We start from the raw sequence: 23,756 nt of genomic DNA, 5'->3' as shown, positions 1-23,756 counted from the left end.
TAATGCCAAATGAAAGAACTTTGCAGAAATGAGTTATACATACCTTAATATTTCTTTCAGATGATCACACTACAATTTGATAATGGTAGCAAACAGTTTTGTGGTCCTGTTTCATTGCATAAATGTTGCCTGGGTGCATTTTAATGATGTTGTATTCAAACTTTTTATTTCATACAGATCTGGTTCGTTCTGTTTTCTTTGCCTATCCGCAGATATGGAGACATGGTCTTGTGTTGTACTTACATGCCATTTTGTGGTACTCTGGGCATTGTACTCCATGTGCTTTAGAGTAGCTGTTAGATCACTGAAACCTGCAACAAAAGGACTTTTTGATGTTTTGTTCAAGAACATAATGTAGTTAGCAGTGTTCAGTTATTTTAATCTCTTTATTTTGAAACAAAGAAGTGAAAATATGGTTCACTTTACAAGGGTGTCATGTCCGTTACGCTAGTGTATAATACTAAGTATCAAATGTTATGCCACTACGAAAAAAAATAGCCATAGTATAAGATAGTAATATGTCCTGTTTTGCTATGGTGGGTGGTAGTAACTAGAAATTTGTCACTAATTGTTGCTAGCTGGTGCAGGAGCGAATTTGTTTTATATTTGTTTGTTTTGTAAATATATAAAAAGACTAACCCCCCTAAAATGATATGAATATAAGAAATATTACACGATTGCAGTTATGATGTGTATCCCTATGTACTAACCTTACTATGCCAACAACTGAATATCTGCTAAACCTTGTAATAAAAAAATTCTCTTAGCGTAAAAAAAGCGGACAAAACTGTCATGTCCGTTACACTCGAAGTGTCATGTCCGTTACGCAATATTTTAAACTACTGAAAAAGAATGACCAGTAAAACTAGTCTAAATTAGGACTTTATGAGTAAAGCATGACCCAAAGATCTAATCAAGACCAAAACCAGCTGCATCTTATCCAAAAATTCACAGGAATTTTCATAATGGTAAGTAGATCAAAATGCTTTGTCCATTTAGTGTCATGTCCGTTACGCTTGCAAAAAATGCAATTTCTCAACAACCACTTGATATATTTCCACGAAATTTTCTGTGTACGTTACATATACTTAAATGTGTCTGATAAACTCAATTAGAATCTTTTGGAGACTCCCAATTTCACTGTGTGATGGTTTGAATTACAAAAAAGTGGTCTGAATGTCATGTCCGTTACGCTGGAATTGACCAGTAGTAGTAGTACTGTATAAGCTGTTATTTTCGAGAGGGTTTGATTTTTGCAAATTTCGCGAATCACAATTGGATCGTGAATTTAACAACATGCAAAAATGTCACCATGCGTTGTGGTAATAGCGCATTTATGAAAGCGTCGGTGTCAATTTGTGAAAACAACTTTTGCAAAAATGTCTGTGATCTCCTCATTTACGAAAATATCTGTACATGAAAATATCATCTATTTGTAGTAACCTGCAACACAGTATGATACAAATTATCTTGTTCTAGTACTTGAGAACAGTCAGCATAGAAATGTGGTTTTTATGCATAAAGTACTAGTTGCTTCTTATACTTGTAGTGATGTTCTGAATACAAACAAAATCTAAATTTGACAGAAGTGAGCAGCATCGTGAAACTACAGCATTTGTGTCACAATCTGTATTGATATGTGGATCAGATGGGGGTAGGGGGAGGTTTCTGATTGTATGGGTATGATATGTCAACATGGTGTTTACTATTACTTTTCTTTTGACCTGTGTAACTACATAGCAGTCGAATGCATATTATTCTCAAGATTCGGTATATTGTTTGGTCCTTTGGAAGTCAATTGAGAGCTAAGTTTAATAGATTGCAACTCAGCATGTTCACTCCCTGCTTGCTGAGCCTGTAATATCTCTTGATTGACTCCTGTGGATTTGTTTCAAAATGAGTGGATGGTTTCTTCTGAAATGGATTTTTGCTCAGGTATATATGGTGTATAGTTAGACTAAAGGCTTTGACTGCTCATAAAAAATATAAATATCAAATATCAAATTCTAAAGCTGAAGTGGCAGGGAGAATAGAATTTCAGATTTTGTAATTCCTGTTTCTTATGATAACCTGGTATTCATGTGAGACAACTTCTACATTTGTATAGACAGAACTTGTAATAATCCCTGTATGTGAATTTATCAATTTATCCTTTATTAAAACATGCTCACTTTAATTTTCTATTGTATCAGTGTAAGATTAAAGTGAACTCAATTGGGCATGGTTTGTGTTGGCTGGGATACGTTAGGTCCTCCCAAGTTGTGACGTTGTACGGTTCGCTGTGGTATGCTGTGGACCACATCTACGCTGTCATGTAGTGTTCTTACATTACTGGCGAGATGATCCTGTATTATTATGATCTTTGAAGACTTGGATGCCTCTCATTCATTGGAATACCAGGACAGGATGGATTACTGCAGTCATTAGCCTTTGCCCAAGGCTGATCAATTTCTCAAAGTGTCCTTCCTTGAGTGTCTTCAATGCATAATTTTTAAACACAATTATTTCACAGAGATAGAGGAGTTTGTACTAAGGAGTGCTGGATACAAGTATAGAGTTTTGTTATGGGGATCCTTTTCTTCCCATTTGAGTGTGTGTGTGTGTGTGTGTGTGTGTGTGTGTGTGTATGTGTGTGTGTGTGTGTGTGTGTGTGTGTGTGTGTGTGTGTGCACATTGTATGTCTTTGTGTTGACAATAGGCCCAGAACTCTGAAGGTGAAATACAATGTAGTGTGACATTGAAAAATGTTGACATGACAGTGGAAGTTGCTAGGCAGCTCTGCCGAAAGCCACCCAAAACATCTGAGAAAACTGCATGACAGACTGGAGGGCAATATTTTTATCATCGTGTGAAGTTTATTATGATGATATGAAATGAGAAGCCTAGTGGAGAAAAAAAAATACAATATTTGCCAAGTGACTTCAGCACTTTGATTCTTCCCAATGACCACACGCAAACTGAATTCCCAGTAAAGAGACATATTGCGCCATATTTAAAAACTATTTCAGACTCTGGTGGCATCCTTGTGTATTTATGTGTGTGTGTATGTTTGTGCATGAAATATGTATCTACACTGATATGTGAACTTTGACATTATGTTCTTGTCATAATATACTTGCTACAATTGTTGTATGGCTATGGTACTTTCTTCTTTTTTTTTTTTTTTTTGAATAAGGCCCTGCCTAAAGTCTATTGGTACCAAACCCTTGCATATTATAATTATTTGTGTGCAGTACACCAGCTAGAACCTACCTTGTGTGTAAAATATACTGATTTGTTTGAAGTTCATCTGTTGTTGGTGTTCATGTGGTATGAACATACTGAACAAAAGAAACAAAACCAAAATATGTGCAGCTAGGCGGCAAGGTGCGACTTTTTGTGGTTGCAGTTGTGTGCAGCAGACTGTATATAATGTGGCCATTATGCATTGTAGCAAATGCTCACTAAACTCACCATGCCATAACTTTGTCACTAGGTAGTTTTGATTTTATTGTCCATTAGATGATCACTGATTGTGACCCTGATTTTGCAATATTATGCGGTGATAATGGGTGAAATGTGCATTCTTCTTTTAGTGAGAATGAGAAGAAAGATGTATAAATTCTTCAGTACTCTTAAAAATAAATTATGAAATATCAAAGAAGAACTGGTTTGTCATTTCATTTCCATCTTTCACACATGTATGTATACATTTGTAATGTGCACACACACGGGTTTTTATTATGCATGAATACACACATAATATCATATACTCGGTACATACACATGTTCATACTTACACACACAAACACACAGGCAAGTGTAAAAAATTATTTCCCATTAAAAAAAATGAATAGATATTTGATGGGAGTGAGTTTACCCTGCTTTTAGCATCAATTTTCTCACCCCAATGAATGGATTTGTTGCCACTGTCAGGGTCATTCTATGTCAGGCAACCTTTGGTGTGGTTCTTAATTTTATCAAAGGCAGGAATGTAACAGAGACGCATGGATTAGTATAGAATCCTCTAGCTCAATCAGTAGACTTCACCAGGTTGTCTGCTGGCTCAGAAAAGGACCTTTGTGTTTGTAAGTGAAAGCAAGGCTTCAAGATCAGTCTCCTAGTGGGTGTTCACAGGTGTTTTTAGCATTCTAGCATTCGCAGCCCAAACCTTGTAGGCCAGTGTAGAAGCACTGCCACCAGCTGGAAAATCACCTGAAATTTAATCCACGCAGCAAACCACGTGTCTGCCACCATAATGCATGCTGCAGGTAGGAGATACATTGTACGTACCTGCCTGTATATATGCTGTAATTTTGCACATGAAGCCGTGCAGTATTCTGTGCTTTATTAATTAGTCTCGCCACTTGATGGCAAAAACACCTCAAACTATGTCTGCAGTATTTCTTGAAGTATGTCAGTAGCAATCACACTGACTGTAATCTAATTGCCACTGTTGGAGGACTTTGTCTCAATGTCTAAGCTGTTAACAGTTTGTGTACATATAAGAACGGAGACCAAATTTATGAGTTGACTGAAATGGCCACAATGTTGTTTGTTGTTGATGAGGAACATAAACTAATCACTGTGACTCTTTTTCTTTTGTTGCTATCTACAGAGAAAAGACAGACTACACATACTCCAGAAGGTGAGTTCACTGCTGTGTTTGCATGTGTTTGATTTCTAGTAGTAATTGAAGTGCACTGTGCACAGTGAAGAAGTGATTTTTGTTTGATTAAGAGATACTGTGACTGACACTGTGGGAAAGCCATAGTTTCATCTTGTTTCAGTGCATTTTACTTTCTGTTCTAAAGAGAGTGAACAGTGCGATCTAAGATGGAACTTTTGTTTAATGTTATGATATAAACTTCCAGTATACAGCCCACTTTATTTCAACACAGAAAATACCAAAAGTTGGGAGTAAAACCTCAAGGAGCAAGAAAATCTTGTCGATGGTTGCCAAGCCTGATATAAAATTCTGTCATGATAAGTTTATGCAGCCTATACACATGTTATTGTGAAAATAAATGAAAAAGGCATTGATTTGAAATTTCATGATACATAGAACCATTATTCCCAAAATCAACTTGTGTCTCACATTTCTTTCTATCAGTGTTACTGTTTCATCATGAATTAACCACTTACGATGAAGAGTTTGCTAGTGACTGTATTGAAAATGGGCAGAAAGAATTGGTTGCAAATATGCAGTGTGTTTTAAAATTAATGATTATCATTTTTTTTTTTTTGGGGGGGGGGGGGGGTCTGGCAGACTCCCAAAGTTTTGATGCATCATATATGCCAAAATTAACAGCATTTTGTAATACCACCTGTCCTCTATGATTGAATTCAATTTTATGAAAAACCTTTTTTCCCCCTTGAATTCTGAAATTGCCTATTTATTAACTTTGGTCAAATGAGTGACAATGTAAGGTCGTTGCTCTAAGGGTTGGATAAAAAGAAAAAAGAACAGCAACAAAAACAAACTCATACTCACATACATCAAGTGAAATGAAACAAACTTTTTTTCACATATCATATTTGATTCAGACTAAAAAATTGTAACATTTTTTACAAATCAAAATGAAACTGGTAAGTTTGAGAAAGAGAGAAAACTTTTCGATCATGTCATGTAGATATAAGGAAGCTTGACGTGTGTTCTATGAACATATTCACGCAATCTCTTCTCTTATGATAATGTATTGTTCTGTGAATACTGATTTTATACCTTGTTCGATTTGCTTTTTGATGTGTCTAGTGCCAGTTACTCGTCATCAGTGAGCCACGCAGCACCTCTGCGGAGACTAGCCAACTCATATGAGACACCCATTATGTCTAGAAATGGCCAAGAAGAAGGTGAGCTGCTGCCACAGACGCCACACTCCGCTGCTCCGGGACACCGCTATGCCACGCGGTCAGCGTCCCGACGACGCAGCACTAGGGTCATTGGTCAGCAGGAGGGGGGCTACGACAACACCCCTGTCCGGGGTCAGAGGGCAACGCAGAAGACGAGGAAGATCACAAAAACAATGGCTCAGGTGTTGAGTAGATCATCAGGACTTATTGAAGAAAACGGTGCTGAATACGAGACTAGTGCTGACAACAGGTCTAGTGTCCAGACGAGACAGAGCGGGCTCTTAGCAGAAATGAATCAAAAGAACAGGAGCCTGAGTAACATATATGGTAAGTCTTGGAATCAGACTAATTATAGTGGATCAGCATTAACCACACAAGTTAACCTTGGAGGACCCACTACACTGTAAACAGTATGTATGAATAAATCAAGTGTCATTCAAAGGAGATGGAATAATGATAGTCGCAAATTTGCCTGCATGAATGCTTACATTCACATTAGCAAGTTTGAAAAACAGTGAAAGCTCTCCTTCAAATAAAATGCAGGAAATGGGTCTGACAAGTGGAATACAATACATTTGTACAAGTTTATGATACGGTATATGATTAATCCTTTGAGATATAAAGTAAGTGACAACTGATGAAATTACCACATATTACAGATAAAGCTGCAGAAAAGTTTAAAAAGTGGGATGGAGAAGGGTTGACAAGTATCTCAAGTTGGATCCTCAACTAGTCCAGTGTAGTTCAGCTGAGGCAATATTTTTGTAAAATTCTGATGTTGCAGGATGTATACATGAAGCGATTCCTATCGACCCTGATTCTACTTATTGTGAGATTGTGTAAAAATTGACTGTTTGCTGAAATAAGACTGAATTGCTTAACTTTTGATCAAACATCATAATGCCACAGAATTGCTTTATGTGTTAAGTATCATTTTTGTGTGTTCTCGCAGGTTTGGACAGAAATGAGAGTGACTTATCAGGTAAGATGGCTGTCCGTACCTCCTTGTTTGATATTTACCAATTGAACTTGGAATTACACCTACATTACTAAAGTTTGATGTACAGTACAGCTTGTATTGTATCTACCTCACCTAAACCATAGACACGACTGTCATGTACAGCCAATGGGTAGATGGGCTGTGTTTCTCCTCCCTTGATTCTCTGGCTTGCTGGAAAACTGGAACTTGAATTGAAAAGAGCATCATTTCCTTCTTTATCATGATGGAACCTATTTGGTAACGAGTCCACATTATGCAACACTGAATGCTGTAAAACGAGACATGTTCACATGCATTTTAATTTCACGAATTTTGCGAGAGCCAAGATTCGCAAAATTGAAATACACGCGAAAGTTCTTGTCTACACTATAATATGCATTTGTCGGCTCCAATTCGCGAAAATTTCATGCTGCGAAAACATCTTGTTTTACAGTAGTAAGTATTGCTTGACAATTTGAAAGCATGGCATAGTCATAAAACTCATGCAGTATGCCTATAAATCAAGGGATGGGGGAAGATGTGTTTGGAACACAGCGCATCAGTAGCACTTACCTCTGTTGCCAGCAGGAAATGTGTCATATGCCTGCAGACAATATATATAATAATCTCTCATACATGTCCAATGTACATATCACATGATGCTGCCATTGTCTATAGGTCCCTATCAAGCCATTTGAAAGCATAAATGTTTTTGATAGCTCAGTATATGAAGTTAGAAAAGAGTGAATTTCCCACTGTAGTTCATGTAAGGATGCATCATGTACAGATTAAGAAATATAATGAAATACATGTATCAAATGACAAGGTCATAAATTTTAAGATGTCTTGTTAGATAATTCTCATATATTGTCATAGCATTTTGATAGTAATCTTGCCTTACTGGTCCTCTTTTTATACCTGCTTTATTTAGGTGATCTTTTTAGGCCATGCACAGAGCAATATGCTGAGGGAAGTTGCTGGTAGAAATCTTTTTTTATGCTAATTTCTGCTTCAGTCTTCTTTGTTGTGACTTTATAACCAAGACAAGGAGTGTGATTAAAGCTTGGCCTCAGTACAATCTTTAGATTGTCTGTTTGCGTAGTAACCTGATACCCATTCCCCAAGCGAAAGTAGTCTTTTAAGTGGTTCAGCAAAGCAATAGTACATGTGTGTAGAATCAACAATATGGTCAGAAGGTTTGACTTGGCATGCTTTCAAAATACAAAAAGTAATACAAGAACCAATGGCATAATTTGTTATTTGATGGAAGTGTTATGCCATGTTGTATTAACTGCCATACTCTGTGTATGAAACTGCTCTTTAGTATACTAATACTCTACAGAGATTGTAGCACCAAGTTTAGCTGCAAGTGTTCCAACTAGATAATTTATGTGACTATTTTTCCAAAGTGGATAGTGCATAAACAAGAAAAGAGAACTGATACACAACAACACTATACAACTTATTCTGTGTCAGGTATAGACTTATTATTCTTATCATTATTTTCCGTACAGACCTTTCAGAGTGCATCATATGGCTGTACGAGTGTATGTAATCTGTATGGACAAGTGGCATGGTTTAATATGAAACTCATGTTTTGAGAAAAAGGCAGTGAAAATCAATGATCTATATAAGCAGTTCTAGTCACTTGCACACTGTCTCCAAGGCATCAGAGTTCGTGGTCTTTGTATAAAGGTGGTTGCTGGTGCAGGTCTGATTCAGCAGTTAGATGGTACTGTACGAGCTGAAATTTTCGCGGTGGTTTTATTTTCGCGAATTTCGCAAATCGCCTCTGAACCGCGAAAATAACAACGCACGAATAAGTAAGTTTAGTTAGACCCTCGCAACCGCAAAATTAACAGCACGCGAAAATGTCCTCCAAGTAGCAATTCGTGAAAATATCTGTACGCGAAAATTTCAGCTCGTACAGTACAGGAAGTCAGCCTGTGAGATGATGTAAGAACAGGAGTGATGTGTAATAGGTGCATGTGTACACACATCTCATCCATCTTGTCCTAGATTCTGAGTCTCTCTCAGGCTTGGCATCACAAGGTTCTAGTACTACCACCATCACCACCATCACTACTACCACTACCACGACTACCACCTGGCTGCAGCAACAAGGAGAGTTCTACCGACAGCAACCTGGTGTCTTGCCCTTCCTTATGACTTGCCTCATAACCATCCTAACCATTATGGAAACCATAGTAACCACCGTCGTCAGGGTGACATCTACATCAGTCAGCTCAGCAGCATCATCAGTGGGTTCTTCTGTGTCTCGCCTTGGTCATCTGCTAGGTTTGTATCATTTTCATTTTATTTATTTATTTGCCAAAGTTATGTTTGAAAACATGGCATGGAAATTTGGGTTTGTCACATGTTCCCTGTGGAAGCATCTAAAGAACATATAAAAGAAAAACAAATTACATTACATTTACAGAGAACTAGGCATTCAGTCAAAATGCCAACTATTATTATGATGTGGATATATACAACAGGGTGTATTATAAGCAAAACCTACTGTGGTATGTAATGAATCAGCTACTTTCAGTCATATCCTATTGATGAAGATTTTATGTTTTTTAAGCACATATGAGGTTTTCTAATTTGGGAAGACTTTGAAATCACATTAAGTGAGTTACATGTTCAAGTAAAAATAGCTCCTTGTAATAGTGAGACTAAGATTGCTACTCATTTGATCATATGTACATATATTCAGTCTGTTTGTACACCATATGAGATATGGACAATGCAGTGTTTCACAGATTAGAAACTTACAAGTTCCTATTATATAACACCTAGATAGATCCTTGTCATTTGATTGATTGTTTGACATTGATCATCCATCCCATTTCACTATGATGTCACCATCCATGCAATTGTGGCTCCATTTACCATGTAATTTTGGATCCATACAATTTGCTCCATTGCACGCACGCTGAGAGCCCGGCACACTACAAGTGTAAAATGCTTGCGTCTGCAGTGTGTGTATGCAACAGCGCACTAGCGTAAAGCGTTCAGTAGTGAGCATTCTCTTGATCTCAGATTCTCTCTTGTTTCTAAATTAATAAAACATCAAATGGCAAGGATCAATTTTAGGCATTATATAAAACAAATAATTAATGTTTTTCATTCGTGCAATGCACGGAATATTTCATTCGGTGAAAGATGAAGTGATCCATTGCATTCATAAATATTCATTGTTTGTTTATTATATGATGATACATTGTACATACATCACCTTATTTGGTCTATGATGCAGGAAATATAGTTCACATTTTATTTTGTTTGTAACATGTGTGAATGTTTTTACGTTTGTCTTTTCCTGAAGGTGACTCACTCAGACTTTTCGTGTCGTATCTCAGTCTGCTGCTTTCAAAGTTGGTTTCATCATGCAGATCATTTTGGTATGGTCCATGGCTGTACAGCTTTTGCAGGTAACAGTGTAGTCTCATATGTTTGTTTACCTTACTCAGTGAAACTTGTGCTAAATATGATGTAGAAATGGGGTCCATGAAACTATAAGTAGGATGGCTAAAGTAGATAGCTTGTGGAACTTGTAGAATGATATTATAGTGTTTTCATTTTCTCTGCTTTCCAAAGTCTATGGAAGAATGAATTATTCATAGAGTTTGTGTTAGGCTAAAATTCCACTGTATGTACATACTTGTTAATACACCCATGTAATCAGAAAAGGTCAAGTGGGTGCCATACTTTAAGTAACAAATGGTCACTGAAGCTGACCTGTAATACATAGGAAATTTCCAAACTGTAGAAATACAAGAAAGACTTCTATGATTTTTTTTTTTACACATATTCTTCTTTTTCAGTGAAATGATAGATAGATGATCCAAGATAGACAGCTACAAGATTTGTAGAACTACAACTTAGCAGGATAACCTAAGAGAGACTGAAGATGAAGAGAAAAGAAAGACAAATTCCCAAATACATGCACAGCTTGAAATTGATCAGATTCATCAGAGTTTCCTTAATTGAGATTCCACTTTGCTCCTTTGTTTGTGGTTATGATTTCTTCAGAGCTCCTGTCACAACCTTGATGCATGGTCAGCAGTACGCAGGAGCAGGTGGAGGAGAAAGGGGAGGAGGAGGAGGAGGAGGAGGAATGCACACCAGTAGTACCTACACGGAAACCATGACAACCACAATCATTGAGGAGGAGAGGAGGAGGAAGAGAGGGGGAGGGATCCCTCTCTGCTGCTTTTGTCTTCCACTCCTACTGCTCCTGATGCGTGAGTTCTGCCACTGGAATCACTTAACAAGACATGATTAAATTAACATTTTTACTCTTGGAGGAGAGTTGTCGGTAATATAGCAAATACCTGGGGGGCATTTCATGAAGCATTTTTGTCCTACAACTTTCGGACAAATTTGCTCTCAACCAATCAGATGCAAGGATTTCAATAGCTTTTAACATTTTGTCAGGTGAAATATCTGACAAAACGCTTAATGAAATGCCCCCCTAATTCTTATAAAGCATGTTCATAACCATGGAAATATTAGTGCACTTAACAAAGAGAATGAGGCAGTTACAAAAACATTTAATACATGTAGATGTGAATGGATAGTTTCATTTGTCTGTCCTCGGTCATAGATGAAAACAGATTAAAACTGAATTGATGTGATTACCAAGAATTAAACTCATTTTAGTATATGGCAGGAAAGCAAACTAAAGTTTTGTAATCTATACTTTACTGAGAAAGATTGGAGAGAAAAGTATGATTTATGAGTTTGTGTGTTTTTCATGGTTTATGAAGCATAGTGACCTTGTTTGTGAATGAAAACCGAGTCTTTGTTTTCTCTGTCTTTTCAGTTCTGTCAGCAGCAACAACTGGACATTACTTCTTCATACCTCTTTTAGCTAGAAATGAATCAAATGAAACAGTGGTAAGAAAAAAATTCATTCTATAATTCATTATTTTCTTGTTCATACCAGTGGTCTTTCTATACGGCCTGAGTGCACACATGTGTATTTCTAGGCAAAAAGCATGAATTATCCTCCCTGTGTATGTTTTGCTATAAATATATACTTCCATTGATGCAGTATAGAAATAACTTGACACCCAAGATTTTTGTTTTTGTTTTTTTGGAATGGACCAGAGAACACTGAATGTGTATTGAATTTGACTTACAACAGTCTTTCATTCTAATTGGAAGTAATGCTTTTGGTTTTATTTATTAGCTAGAGGTAAGATTTGTTGTTTCTGAGTTATTCAGACCAATGTAGAAAATCCGTCTGATTTGTGTTGTAAGTTTCCTGCAAAGCGGATATTATAGGATTTTACAGATGATAATGATTTGCTGTTTTTGATTTGCTGGTGATGTTGATATTTTGCATAAAATCCTCTTTTATCCATGCTAGTTTTGCTAGTGTTTGTTTTGAAAGTGCTTGGAGTCTCAAGTTTTTCACAATTTCTTATGAAATAATCTTATTTTCATATTGTCGATTACAACCAACAGGCTGAATCACCAATACAAACCATCAACCAACAATTCATTCTTCTAAAGGACAGGGTTGGGTACTGGTTTACCCCTTCTCCCCCTTCCCCACCATACCCTGGAGACTCCCAAAGTGGGGCGGGGTTCCTTGGTGGGATAGGGGCGGAGGGGTGTATTAAGTGCCTGAAGCAGGACCAACTCCTTGGCTGGATCAATGGTGCAGTGAGGAATGAGTTGGGAGAACTTCGCACACAGCTACACAGTCAAAATCAGCAAATTCAACTGGTTAGGATTTGTTCCTCAATTCCCATTTCTTACCACTTTGCACATTGTTGTCCTTTGTTTCCTTATTGTGTTGTATAGTGGATGATGGAATTGATGTGCTCTATAGTGTTTTACAGTAGTATTTGCTTCTACAACATCTTCGTTAACTGTTATGTTGGTTTACTATCACAAGGGTGATAGTACACTCTACAAAGGCTTCTTTAAAATGGGGCTGTAAGGTTCACAAGTAGTTACTAAAGAAGCGGATATTTTTGCTTGAGTAATTTTTTCAGTCCTGCAGAGTGAGATGAATTTTGCTGGTTTTTAATTCCACGGAATCAAAACATTACATAGTGGTCCATATTACAAGCTTGTCTTTTATTTGGGCCTTTCTTTCCCAATAACAATTATTTTGAACTATTAGTTTCATGTGTATATGTATATTGTAAGACATTGTACATTTTGTTTTCCTCTAACTTGTATCGACAACAATGTGATATCGGAAATGAAATTTGATTTGAATTGAATTGAAGACTGGATACAACAGCAATATTATTTGCGTTGTTTTATCTTCGCGCTAATTTCTGGTGTGCGAAATGTGTGAAAATTTCCACACTGCAGCAATTTTCACTGTTACAGTACTTTTCTCCATAATTGCTAGGTTTTGTCAGAACTATAGTGATAGGTGGTGTAAGATACCATTGTGAATTGATATGACTTCCTTTGTCAACTCTTTTAAGGACTATTGATGAGTGTCTGTGAGATTTGATGTGTTTCTTTCTTAATGTCTTAGCTTCAACAAGTGCACACACAACAAGCCAGTGAAATCCTAGCCTTGCAAACCCAATTAGCAGACAGCCTGGCAGCCAGTGGAGACCAGCCCCCAAACAAGGCTACCTTGATTCTTATCAACTCCATGGAGTCAAAGGTTACAGAACTCAAGGGAGACATTCGGACATTACAACTGAAGGTCAGATATTGCTGGCAAACTTTCTTGCCACACCAGATATCATCTACCCTCCATCATCTATGTAACACTTGATAATGATTCTGATGAAATTCCTGTATGTTTATGCTCTGTTCAGTATCAAAGGCAACAATTATTGTTAGCAGCAGATTTCAGCAAGTCTCTTCTAGCAGTGATCGTCAAAGCTCAGGAAAGCTGTGTGTAAGAATGTTATTACCTCCGCCAAGGAAAGAGGAGGTTAAGTGACAATCGGCTTGGTTTGTCTGTTTGCAAAATAACTCAAAAAATTTGTGAACGGATTTGAACGAAACTTGCAGGAAGAGCTAATAATGACACAAGGAAGAGATGATTCCATTTGGGTAGTGATCCATGGATTTCTATGTATTTCTGAAGGACTTTTTATCTTTTTGCAGATAGGGTCAATGAACTTGGGAGTTTTGTCTGCGCATATTTGAGGTTTGCATATACTTGGGAGTTCAGTCTGCGCGTATTTGAGGTTTGCATGTACGCGCTCTAAAGCACGTGCTCTGTTCAGGTGAGGTGCCGCGTAGCTGAAAGCTGATGACGTAAACAAAAGGCTTCTGTATTGGGAAATTATGCAATTTTCAGCATGTACAATAATAGGTGGAAATGAGCTGCTTGGTGGAGGTCCTTCCTTATGTGGGATAGAGTTGCATTCGTAGATACATCAAAGTCCTATACTTATCTGTGACACCTTAACCTGTTGAGGACGAGTCCCGAGTATACTCGGGCAGGTGTCTATGGGAAATGCGTGTTGAGGAAAATCAAACCGTCCTCAACGGGTTAAACAGTCTAAGATTTTATCTTTCTCTTCTGTGTGCCAGGTGGACTCTGAGGGTGATGTGAGAAGCTCCTCTCCAGCTGTTGTAAGTCTGCGGCAGGATTTCTCCAGCCTATCAGAAGGTTTGGTGGGATTGCGTGGGTCCCTCCAACGTCTTCACACCAAACTAGCTTCTGACGTCCACCAAGCACAGCGTGCTGACAGGCAGCAGCGGGGAGACATTGGCCTGCTCAGTGCCAACATGCTGACCATTACCCAGAAGATTGCTGAAGTGGAGGGTCTGGAACTAACCTTGATACAGCTGAAGAGAGAGATGGACACGCTGATGAAGACCGACGGTCAGCATACCACACAGTTCGGCACCATTGTAGCCAGCATTAACTCTGTGGAGAGCAGCCTGACTGCTATCCGCAGCGAGATGCGTGACCTTGAGTTTAATGTGTCTGAAACCAATGCTGCCCACAGTTCTTCCAGCAGTCATATGTCTGCCCTGTTAGCTGATATGTCACAGCTCCGACAAGACTTGACAGAGATGAAGATGAAGCACATTGGATTTGAGGGCTCTGTGGAGAGCCTTGTGGCTAAACATGCAGGACTTATGACATCTGCGGGATCCATGGAATCTGATCTAGCTGAATTGCGTGTCGCAGTCAACCAGCTCATTTCTGGCGATGTCAGTGGTATTGTAGAAAGGCTTGGTCAGCTACAGACTCGACTGACTGGGTTAGAGAAGGAAAGCAGCCAACTTCAGGTTGGTCTCAACACCTTGCAGACCAGGACGATTGTGAGTCAGAGTGATTCAGGGTCTGACACTAGGCTCGATTCTCAGGCTCTTGCAGGCTTGCAAGACAGTGTGAACAAACTGAATAGCCAGTTTGCCAGTTTGCAGACAGAAATTGCCAACATCAAGCTCAAAGTGACCGAGTTGAAGGCATCGGATAGCCTCACCACCCAGACAGTGGATTCACACTCCTTGAAGCTTGTGGCTCTGGGTAGGAGTGTTGGTGCCCTTGAGCGGAGTCTGAATGGATCTGTGGTGACATTGCCAGGAGCAGATGGTGCTCCCCAATCCTTGATTAGTGTTGTTGACATGAGAACTCTCAAGGAGGAGATGGACAATATTCACATTGCCCTCAACAAACTGAAGAATGAGATGGCAAGTGAGACCTCCTCAGGTATCACAATCCTCACAGGTGAAGTAAACTCACTGGAAAATAAAGTTGTGTTACTTAGGGAGAGATTAGATCAGGCCAAGTTGGAGACTTCCTTGACAAGTTTGAGTGACGGTTTATCAGATGTCAGACGCAGCCAAGACAGTCTAGCTGATGACGTTGCCACGTTGCAGCTCAACACCGGCCTCCTTCAGAAGCAAACTTCCCGAACCAATGGGGAAGCCATTCAGCTGAGTGTCCTTGAGACCAGCCTTAACGATCTCTCCTCATCCATGCAGAGAATGGCCCTCAGCAGTGAGGGCGTTGTCACTGATGCCACGACTGGGTGTTCATCCAAGCAGAACCTGGACTGGATAAAGGGTGACATCAATGCGCTGCGGGAGACGCTCGCCAGCATCAGCGCCATTCTGTTTGCCAAAGACAGCAGCGAGACCTCACAGTCCACCTTCCTGGCATCCCTCCAGGAGAGGGTCACCAAGCTGGACTCAGACCTGTTAGATCTCAAGATGTCCTCAGGAAGCTCCGGCACGGATGTTGAGGCATCTATCGCAGCTCTGCAGGGACAGGTGGATGCCTTGGTGCTTGACTTTGGACACCTGAAAACAGCTCAGGAGGAGAACAGGTAAATATTTGATGAAACTTGACTTTGATAGGCTGATAGGTGAATGCAGACTGCTTGGAGTAACAACAAAGCCAATGGATGAACCATTCATTTCAGTCGCATCTCATGTGATCAGTGAATATACTATGGATTTGACTATATTTTTCAGGCAATGAAAAGAAACTTTCCATGTTAAAATGGACAAAAAAAAAACAAAAAAAAAATAGCGAAGCTGAATCAGAATCTTTATGCTACTGTTCCAAACTATACACACCCATAGGCCTGAATTCACCAAGGTAATAATCAAACCTGGTTTCAACGTAGACCAAGGGACAAATTTAGACCATGGTCTAAAATAAGTGTGAAATAGGCATACCTTTTGACATGCGTGTATCAATGCGCGTTTGTTAGTGGACATCTATTGGCGTATGCAACCTTTCAATCATATTAAAAAAAAATCATAAAGAAATTTACATAACCATGGTTTAAATTTGTACCACCTTTGTGAATTCGACCCACTGAGTTTGAATTAAGCTTAATGCATTTACACTTTCATTGAGCTCAAAGGCCAAGATGATGTCTAAATGTACAGAAAATATTCATTTTTGGCATTTATTTTATGATATACAAGTGTACATAACAATTAGCATGTATTCTGTCTTTTCTGAAGGAAAATTGTTGCTAGGTACATTTTCTCGTGGAGTCATTCACTTACATCATCCACCACACCTAACGTTTAGAAAAAAAAACACACCAAAAAACACATTGTATTGTCCAATCCCAGCATGTACTCAATCACAGAAAGGCAGAAGGATGGACACCTCCTTTGAGTGACCCATCTCATCCAGTGCTAGTGAGATGTGACTTTGGATAATATTATTTGCTCCACTTTTCTATCCTTGTCCAGTGCTGGCCTGGCAGCAGCAGGGCTGGTTGGGACAGGGCTCGGAGCAGCGGGACTTGGAGCGGCTGCAGGGGCAGCTTACCGGGAAGACCTGTCTGAGTTGAAGGCCAATGTATCGGAACTTCAGCAGCAGTATGCACACCTAGAGGTTGATGTCATCACCTGCTGCAAGAATAAGACGGGAGTAGGGGTAAGCAAACACTTGCCTTTTAACCCTTCAATGTTTTAAGGCTCCAAAAACCATGCTAAGACAGGAGTTGGAGTAAGCAAACACCTGCCTTTCTACCTTTCAGTGTTTTAAGGCTCCAAAACCATGCTGAGACTGGAGTAGGGGTTATTAAATACCTGCCTTTTAACCCTTCAATGTTTTAAGGCTCCAAAAACCATGGTAAGACAGGAGTGGGAGTAAGCAAACACCTGCCTTTCTACCTTTCAGTGTTTTAAGGCTCCAAAACCATGCTGAGACTGGAGTAGGGGTTATTAAATACCTGCCTTTTAACCCTTCAATGTTTTAAGGCTCCAAAAACCATGGTAAGACTGAAGTAGGGGTAAGCAAACACCTGCCTTTTGACCTTTCAATGTTTTAAGGCTCAATAACCATAATAAGACTTGAGTTATAGTGAGCCAACACCTTTGTGACCCTTCACTGTTCTGATGCTCCTACAACCAGAAACCCTGATGGACTTTAGCTGCCATCTTAGAAAGTAAATTTGTGTTCACTAAAGTCTTAAAAATTTCAGTAGTCCTTTCAAATGTTTTGAGAGGCATACCAATGTGTTATCTGGTTTCAGCCAAGAGAGTATAACAATTACTGGTTTTATTCTATTCACTGCTACAACATGAGAATAAAAGACAATAAAAACAAGAAAATCATACAAGTGTATGATTTGGCGTTGCAAAAATACAGAATCTGTGAAGTTGATGATTGAGTGATCGTATTACAATAGAATAGTTCTAGGACAGCTTCATGATTGGAAGAAAGAGGGCTTTAGATTGAAGTTTGGTAATGGATTTGATATGAGAACGATTACTGTTTGTTTGTTTGTCCCAGATGTTTCCATGGTGGTTTAACTCTGGGAGTCAGAGTGGAGCTGCAGCCAGCGCCTCAGGGCAGGGAAGTGTGGATGAAGAGGTCAGTCTGGTGTCTACGGTTTCTCTCTTTAATAGTTTGCTTGTTTCTTCGTGTGTTGTACTTGACGTTTGATGTACACATGACTTTCAGTGCCGAGTTTAGCAAATTTCAACCAAACTGGTGAGTGGTTTAAGACTGCTGAAGGTTCTGTTTTGTGAAGCCAGTGTGTATGAAATCTTGACTTTATCAATGAACTTCTAAGATGTACTTCCTCTTTGGCTATCACAAAGGAGTTAGTGATCACATAGAACAGATGTCGTTTTTAAAAGCTAAAGTGTTTTCATTGCATTCTATCTGAAGATGATATTCTGCTTCAAATATAGTAGTGGTACATTTTTAGTTAAAGTTCATGTTGTTATTATGCTTTATTGTCATGTGTGACAAGTGTATTTGTTAAATATTTGTTAACATTTCAATTTTGATGTAAGGTATTGTAAATGTGATTAAAACCAAGACTATGCTATGCACCCAAGAGGTTCCATCCTATGACTTCTGGGAAAATAATTGTGTCCAATGGCAAGAGATTTATTCTGCGTACAAGAATTCATTAGAATCAAGGCGCTCTACTCAGTCATCATTTTCATTGACTTTGAGGAAACATGATTTGGGTTTTTCGTTGTCAACAAATGTATGAAGCATTTTTTTAAATGTCATGTTTGATTAAGGAATGCAAAGATGATTGTACAAATTGTAGGAAATGCATATGAATTGAAATCAATGACTGCCAAAAAGACAAAAATATATATTTATATTGAAATTCTTCCAGAGGGTGAAGAGCATTGTGTTGGGGGCACTAGACATGTACAACGCAGACAAGACTGGGATGGTGGACTACGCCCTGGAGTCAGCTGGTGGGAGTGTCCTCAACACACGATGCTCAGAGACCTATTCCCTCAAGACTGCCCTCTTTAGTATCTTTGGTATCCCCATCTGGTATCAGAGCAACTCACCACGGACTGTCATCCAGGTAAGGTGGAACTTGTGTGATGTGAAACAGAGAAAGCAAAATACCATTTTCTCTTGGCCTATTAAGTAGACAAATGGGGAAAAAAAGTCTTGTATGTGTCATTTAATGTGCACACATGTGAACATTTTGAATACTTTATTCTGGTTTTGTGCAGAAGTGTGTGTTTGTATTGTTTTGTGTCAGTGTTTATCTTTCATTTATGTGCTGTTGGAGGGTGATGCAGTATCAAACTACCTAGGGACATACAGTCAACCTCATCCAAGTCAAATTCAAAGGGCACACAAAAATCTTTTGACTTGTGTGAAATTCAACTTCCAGAATAGCATTATATATATTTGTATCCATCTGAGGTAATTTTTTTTTTGTGTGTGTGTAATGAAGTTAATTTTTGACTTGTTTTTAAGTTCATTCAGGCAAGGTTAACTACACATTGATGTTGATATTCTAGATGATGCATCTGTGAGACGAGGTTTCAATCTACAACATCATTTTTTGCTGAGACTTTCCTTGCTAATTCCAAGTTGGGACAGTTGGCTTGAGGAGGTCTGTTCAGTTACACTTGTCATACTATCTCCTCTTTGCTCCCTGGTACAGCCGGATGTCCACCCTGGTAATTGCTGGGCCTTCCGGGGAACGCAGGGCTTTGTGGTCATCCAGCTAGCTAATGTCATCAAGCCCACAGCCTTCTCTATGGAACACATCCCCAAGGCTCTTGACCCTACTGGATCCATTGACAGCGCTCCAAAGAACTTCAGTGTTTGGGTGAGTATGAGAAAGGCAAATTCTATCAGAGAGGCAAGTTTACAAGTTCGTCACATTCATTTTGTATACTTACGCAAAAAAAGAATGTTATACCAGAGTACAGTTTCAATATTAGTTGTTTGCCACTGGTTAACTCAGTTCAGTATTAATTCTGCTGAATCTCAAATGCTGTGTAGCGAGAGGTTCTTGTCAGCTTCACCTGCTAACTTACATGTATTTCAATGTTCATTCATTTCACCAGTGTTTGTAACATTTTACAAAATGTACACAAAGCTCAACAAATTTTGTACTTTTCAAGGATAAATGTAATGGGCATATTTGTATCTGATATAATGCTATTCTATTGTTTGACCATATTATTAACCATGGACATCTGAAACACAGAGGGTTTGATGTCTACCAATTGGTAATCTTCACCCTTATATAATTGTATGGAAAGCATCTTTTTGGAATAGACACTACACAGTGAGGATCAAATGATGAACACAGATGAATGATCACTACACGTAATTTATTGGCCTTGCGAAACAAATTTGCTTTGCAGCATAAGCAGACCACATTGTCATGTCTTCTATGATTGATGATGGTGGTCACCAATCTCAGATTTGATTGTTGTCCATCATCATCAATACCATCACCATCATTTCCATCATCAAGATGTCATTATCAAAAATGTCATCGGTGATTTCTCATATTGTCCCCAGCACATACTGAATATATTATATGTTTTGTACTGAACTTCTCATGTTTGCCCTGTATGCACATTCCTCAGGGTTTGCGAGATGAGTATGACCAAGAAGGCATCTTGTTTGGATCCTATGTCTATGACCAGAATGGTTCCCCTCTCCAGTTTTTCCCTGTCCAGGTAAGTTCCATATCATCCAGTTTATAGCTACATCCTGCCTGTAACCCAAGTAGAAAAGAGGTTTAAATGACAAAGTGCATGTGGGCAAGTGCTTAAGCATTACATCCTACGTCCCACCATTGCAAACGATTTTATCAGGCAGGCTGGATACAGTATGCATACCACATACAGCGTGCTAGAGCTATATATATGCACTTTATATGCACATAATTTGTTTTTGCCCCCAGGCAACACATCGTTTGATGTCATGGAACCTCATCTATACTCTATACTCTGGCAGATGTGTGTAGGGAATGTGTGTCATAGTGACATCACCTTAATGTCCTTAATGGGTTAACAGGCATCACTTTGGCTTGTGTTTGTGTTTGTGTGTGTTTGTGTGTGTGGGGGGGGGGGGGTGGACACAGGTATCCAGCTGTACTGGCAACATGGCAACTGGTAGAAATAACTTGCTGTTAAGGCACTGATACAATTATCAGTCTTTGCCATTGAGATCGGGGCCCCATTTCATAAAGAGTTTATTTGATGACAACTCTTTGCTGGAATGACTATTGTCATGGTAACGACAAGAATACAGCTTTCTGATTGGCTGTTTGCTGTAGAAAGTTGTCATTCCAGCAAGAGTTGTCATCCTAACATCTTTTATGAAATGGGGCCCAGGACATGATGTGTATAGTGACATGGTGGATCATTCTCAGACTTTTTTCAATTGTCCCCCCCCCCCCCCCCTCCCCTTTGCCTATCTATTTATCAAGTGGTATATGGATTACCTTTTATTTTCCTATCATTCAAGCTTTGCCATATTCACCTGTTTCAAGTACATATCTTGTTGATATATTTCCAACATGTTATTGATTCTGCCTAATGAAGCAAATACCAGCAGGTGTACTGCATGTTTGTTTGTTTTTTGTTTGTTGATAAACCCAACTACATTGTATAGAATATTGTCCCTTTTCTGCATTGTTTTGTCTTTTTTCTTGTGTCAGTGACTGTGATGGGATTTCTTAACTTTCTCCCCACCTGTATCCTCCTTGTAGGTACCCAGTCCCAAGCCGATACCACTGGTGGAGCTAAAAATAGAGAGTAACCATGGTAAGATGGAATACACCTGTCTCTATCGCTTCAGAGTCCATGGAGTCCTGCACAGGTGATAGCAGGAACAGCCAAGATTATTCATTCTTGCCTTGAGAGTCTCTGTGAGCTATACCAGCCTACTCTATTTTGTGATGTGTTCAGCAAATTTGAGTAGATATGGCAGTGCCTTGGTGTGAGGCCTGAAACATTTGCACAAAGAGGAAATGCATGTACTTAAATGCTCTATCTTTCCAAACATTTGTACAGCATTACACAAAATGGCAGATAAAAGCTGTAAATTGTACATTTTTGAATAAAATTTACCATCTGCTGATAGAGTTGTAAATACGATTTTTTTTTTTTCCTGGGGGGGGGGGGGGGGGGTATTTATTAAAGAGATGTAGATAGGTAAGTGCCTGTAGTGGATAAAAGAGACACAGTATTACATGGTATATGCAGCATGAAGAGGGGATGTTCCTGGTCCTAACCACAGAGCTACATCTTGATCAGTGAACAGTCTCCGTACAAGCTTCCAGCAACAAATGGCACCAACAGAACAATAGATTAAATATGCATGTTCATGAACTGACATCATTACTGTAAAATGGCTTGTTACACATTTTATGTCAGTTACCTGTATAGTGACTTTTTTGTAAAGTGATTTGTGTGTGTTTGTGTTTTCTGTAGCTGACCTGAGCTTTGTGGCTCAAATGAGCTATTACAGTCGTTCACCATCCAGTGAGTGTCCATCATGTGTTGTCAGTTGTGTATTCTTTTGTGTAAGCTTTTTCATATTTTCATCTTCTTGTTGAAAACTGGTGATTGGATTTTTACCACACTTTGCAGGAATCATTGATGTACAGAGGGCATTATAGTTATTACATAAGGTGGTGGGTGGAGCCCCTAGGGCAGGGCCCACATACCCCAAATTAGGAGGCTGTTGCCCAGGGGCCTGCAGCTATCCCTGAAAGTGAAGTGTGCTGCTCAAGTGAGCACTAAACTCATTTGGTCTCTCGTCGACGAGATTGGATAAGTTTGCTGTCTAGTAATATAAAAACGATGTCAATTTATTACTCTGTTTTGTTTTGAAAACCAAAGAACTGAAATAACATTTTAATAGGTCAGTCTATCAATATCAGTCTATCAACAGTAAGTCTAACATTTATGGCAACTTGTAAGTTGTATTTATTCTGTCAAACTTTGTCCAAAACAAATATCACCATTACTGAAAGTTCATCTACACAGATTTGCTTGGTTGCATTGTTCCCTCCAGTAGCTTTGTATTATCAGGAGACCCTGAAGTTAACTGATTGGCTTCATTTGCAGATTTTGTTTTTCTTGTTCAGAGATGTGGGAATAACACCATACACCTTGTATAAAAAGAAAAAGAACAGAAAAGAAGATGACTTTATTTGTTTGGTTGTGCTTTTTTTTTCCCCAATATCAAACTCAAGCAGTACAGGTGAAGATGGATGGTACACACATTCTTTTGTAGATTTCTAAATTATGATACAGTATAACTGTTTCAGGGCACTTATCCCCCGGCTAAATACTGGTTAGTGGTGAGGTTAAAGTAAAGGTTAGAGTAAAGATTAGGGTTAGGTTTAGGGCTAAAGCTTGTGTTAGGGTATGGATTAGGTTCTGGATTAGGATTAGGGTTAGAGTCAGGGGAAGGGTCTGGGGTAATTGCCCGAGACCTGGTATAACTATTCTAGTCTGTGTCAGTCCACAGACATGAAAGCATTTCTCCATCTCTGCACCTCTATCCATGTAATATGCCAGCGGGGTACTGTACCAGCAGGGTCTTTGCATAACTTCCAGCTCCCTATATTGCCCTTCAGTTTTTTCATTCAGTTGTTTTTGTATCTCTACTTACAATGGGCAAACAGAGAAATTTAACATCAATTAGAAGTCACTGAAAGCAGCTTACAAATGTTTAGGTTTTCAATATCATTTCATCATTGTGGGAGTGCATTGG

At 38.9% G+C, this 23,756-nt stretch overlaps 1 protein-coding gene across 1 annotated transcript; it reads left to right on the top strand.

Moving 5' to 3' along the window:
* Nucleotides 1-4,237: 4,237 nt before the first annotated feature.
* On the top strand, nt 4,238-22,055 carry LOC139741058 (uncharacterized). Its single transcript, XM_071651644.1, has 17 exons — nt 4,238-4,250; nt 4,600-4,627; nt 5,735-6,159; nt 6,785-6,814; nt 8,831-9,109; nt 10,143-10,248; nt 10,850-11,061; nt 11,643-11,716; nt 12,290-12,553; nt 13,326-13,502; nt 14,345-16,095; nt 16,982-17,168; nt 18,030-18,110; nt 18,877-19,077; nt 19,672-19,839; nt 20,612-20,704; nt 21,742-22,055. Exons 1-17 carry the CDS (start codon nt 4,238-4,240, stop codon nt 21,853-21,855), a joined length of 4,203 nt encoding a protein of 1,400 aa, XP_071507745.1. The 3' UTR covers nt 21,856-22,055.
* The last annotated feature ends 1,701 nt before the right edge of the window (nt 22,056-23,756 follow it).

The sequence above is a fragment of the Diadema antillarum genome, unplaced genomic scaffold (assembly GCF_040938485.1).
Source record: "Diadema antillarum isolate AM-2024a unplaced genomic scaffold, OU_Dant_1.0 seq00000900_RagTag, whole genome shotgun sequence".
In the NCBI taxonomy this organism is placed as follows: Eukaryota; Metazoa; Echinodermata; class Echinoidea; order Diadematoida; family Diadematidae; genus Diadema; species Diadema antillarum.
This window is presented reverse-complemented; position numbering and strand designations above follow the sequence as displayed.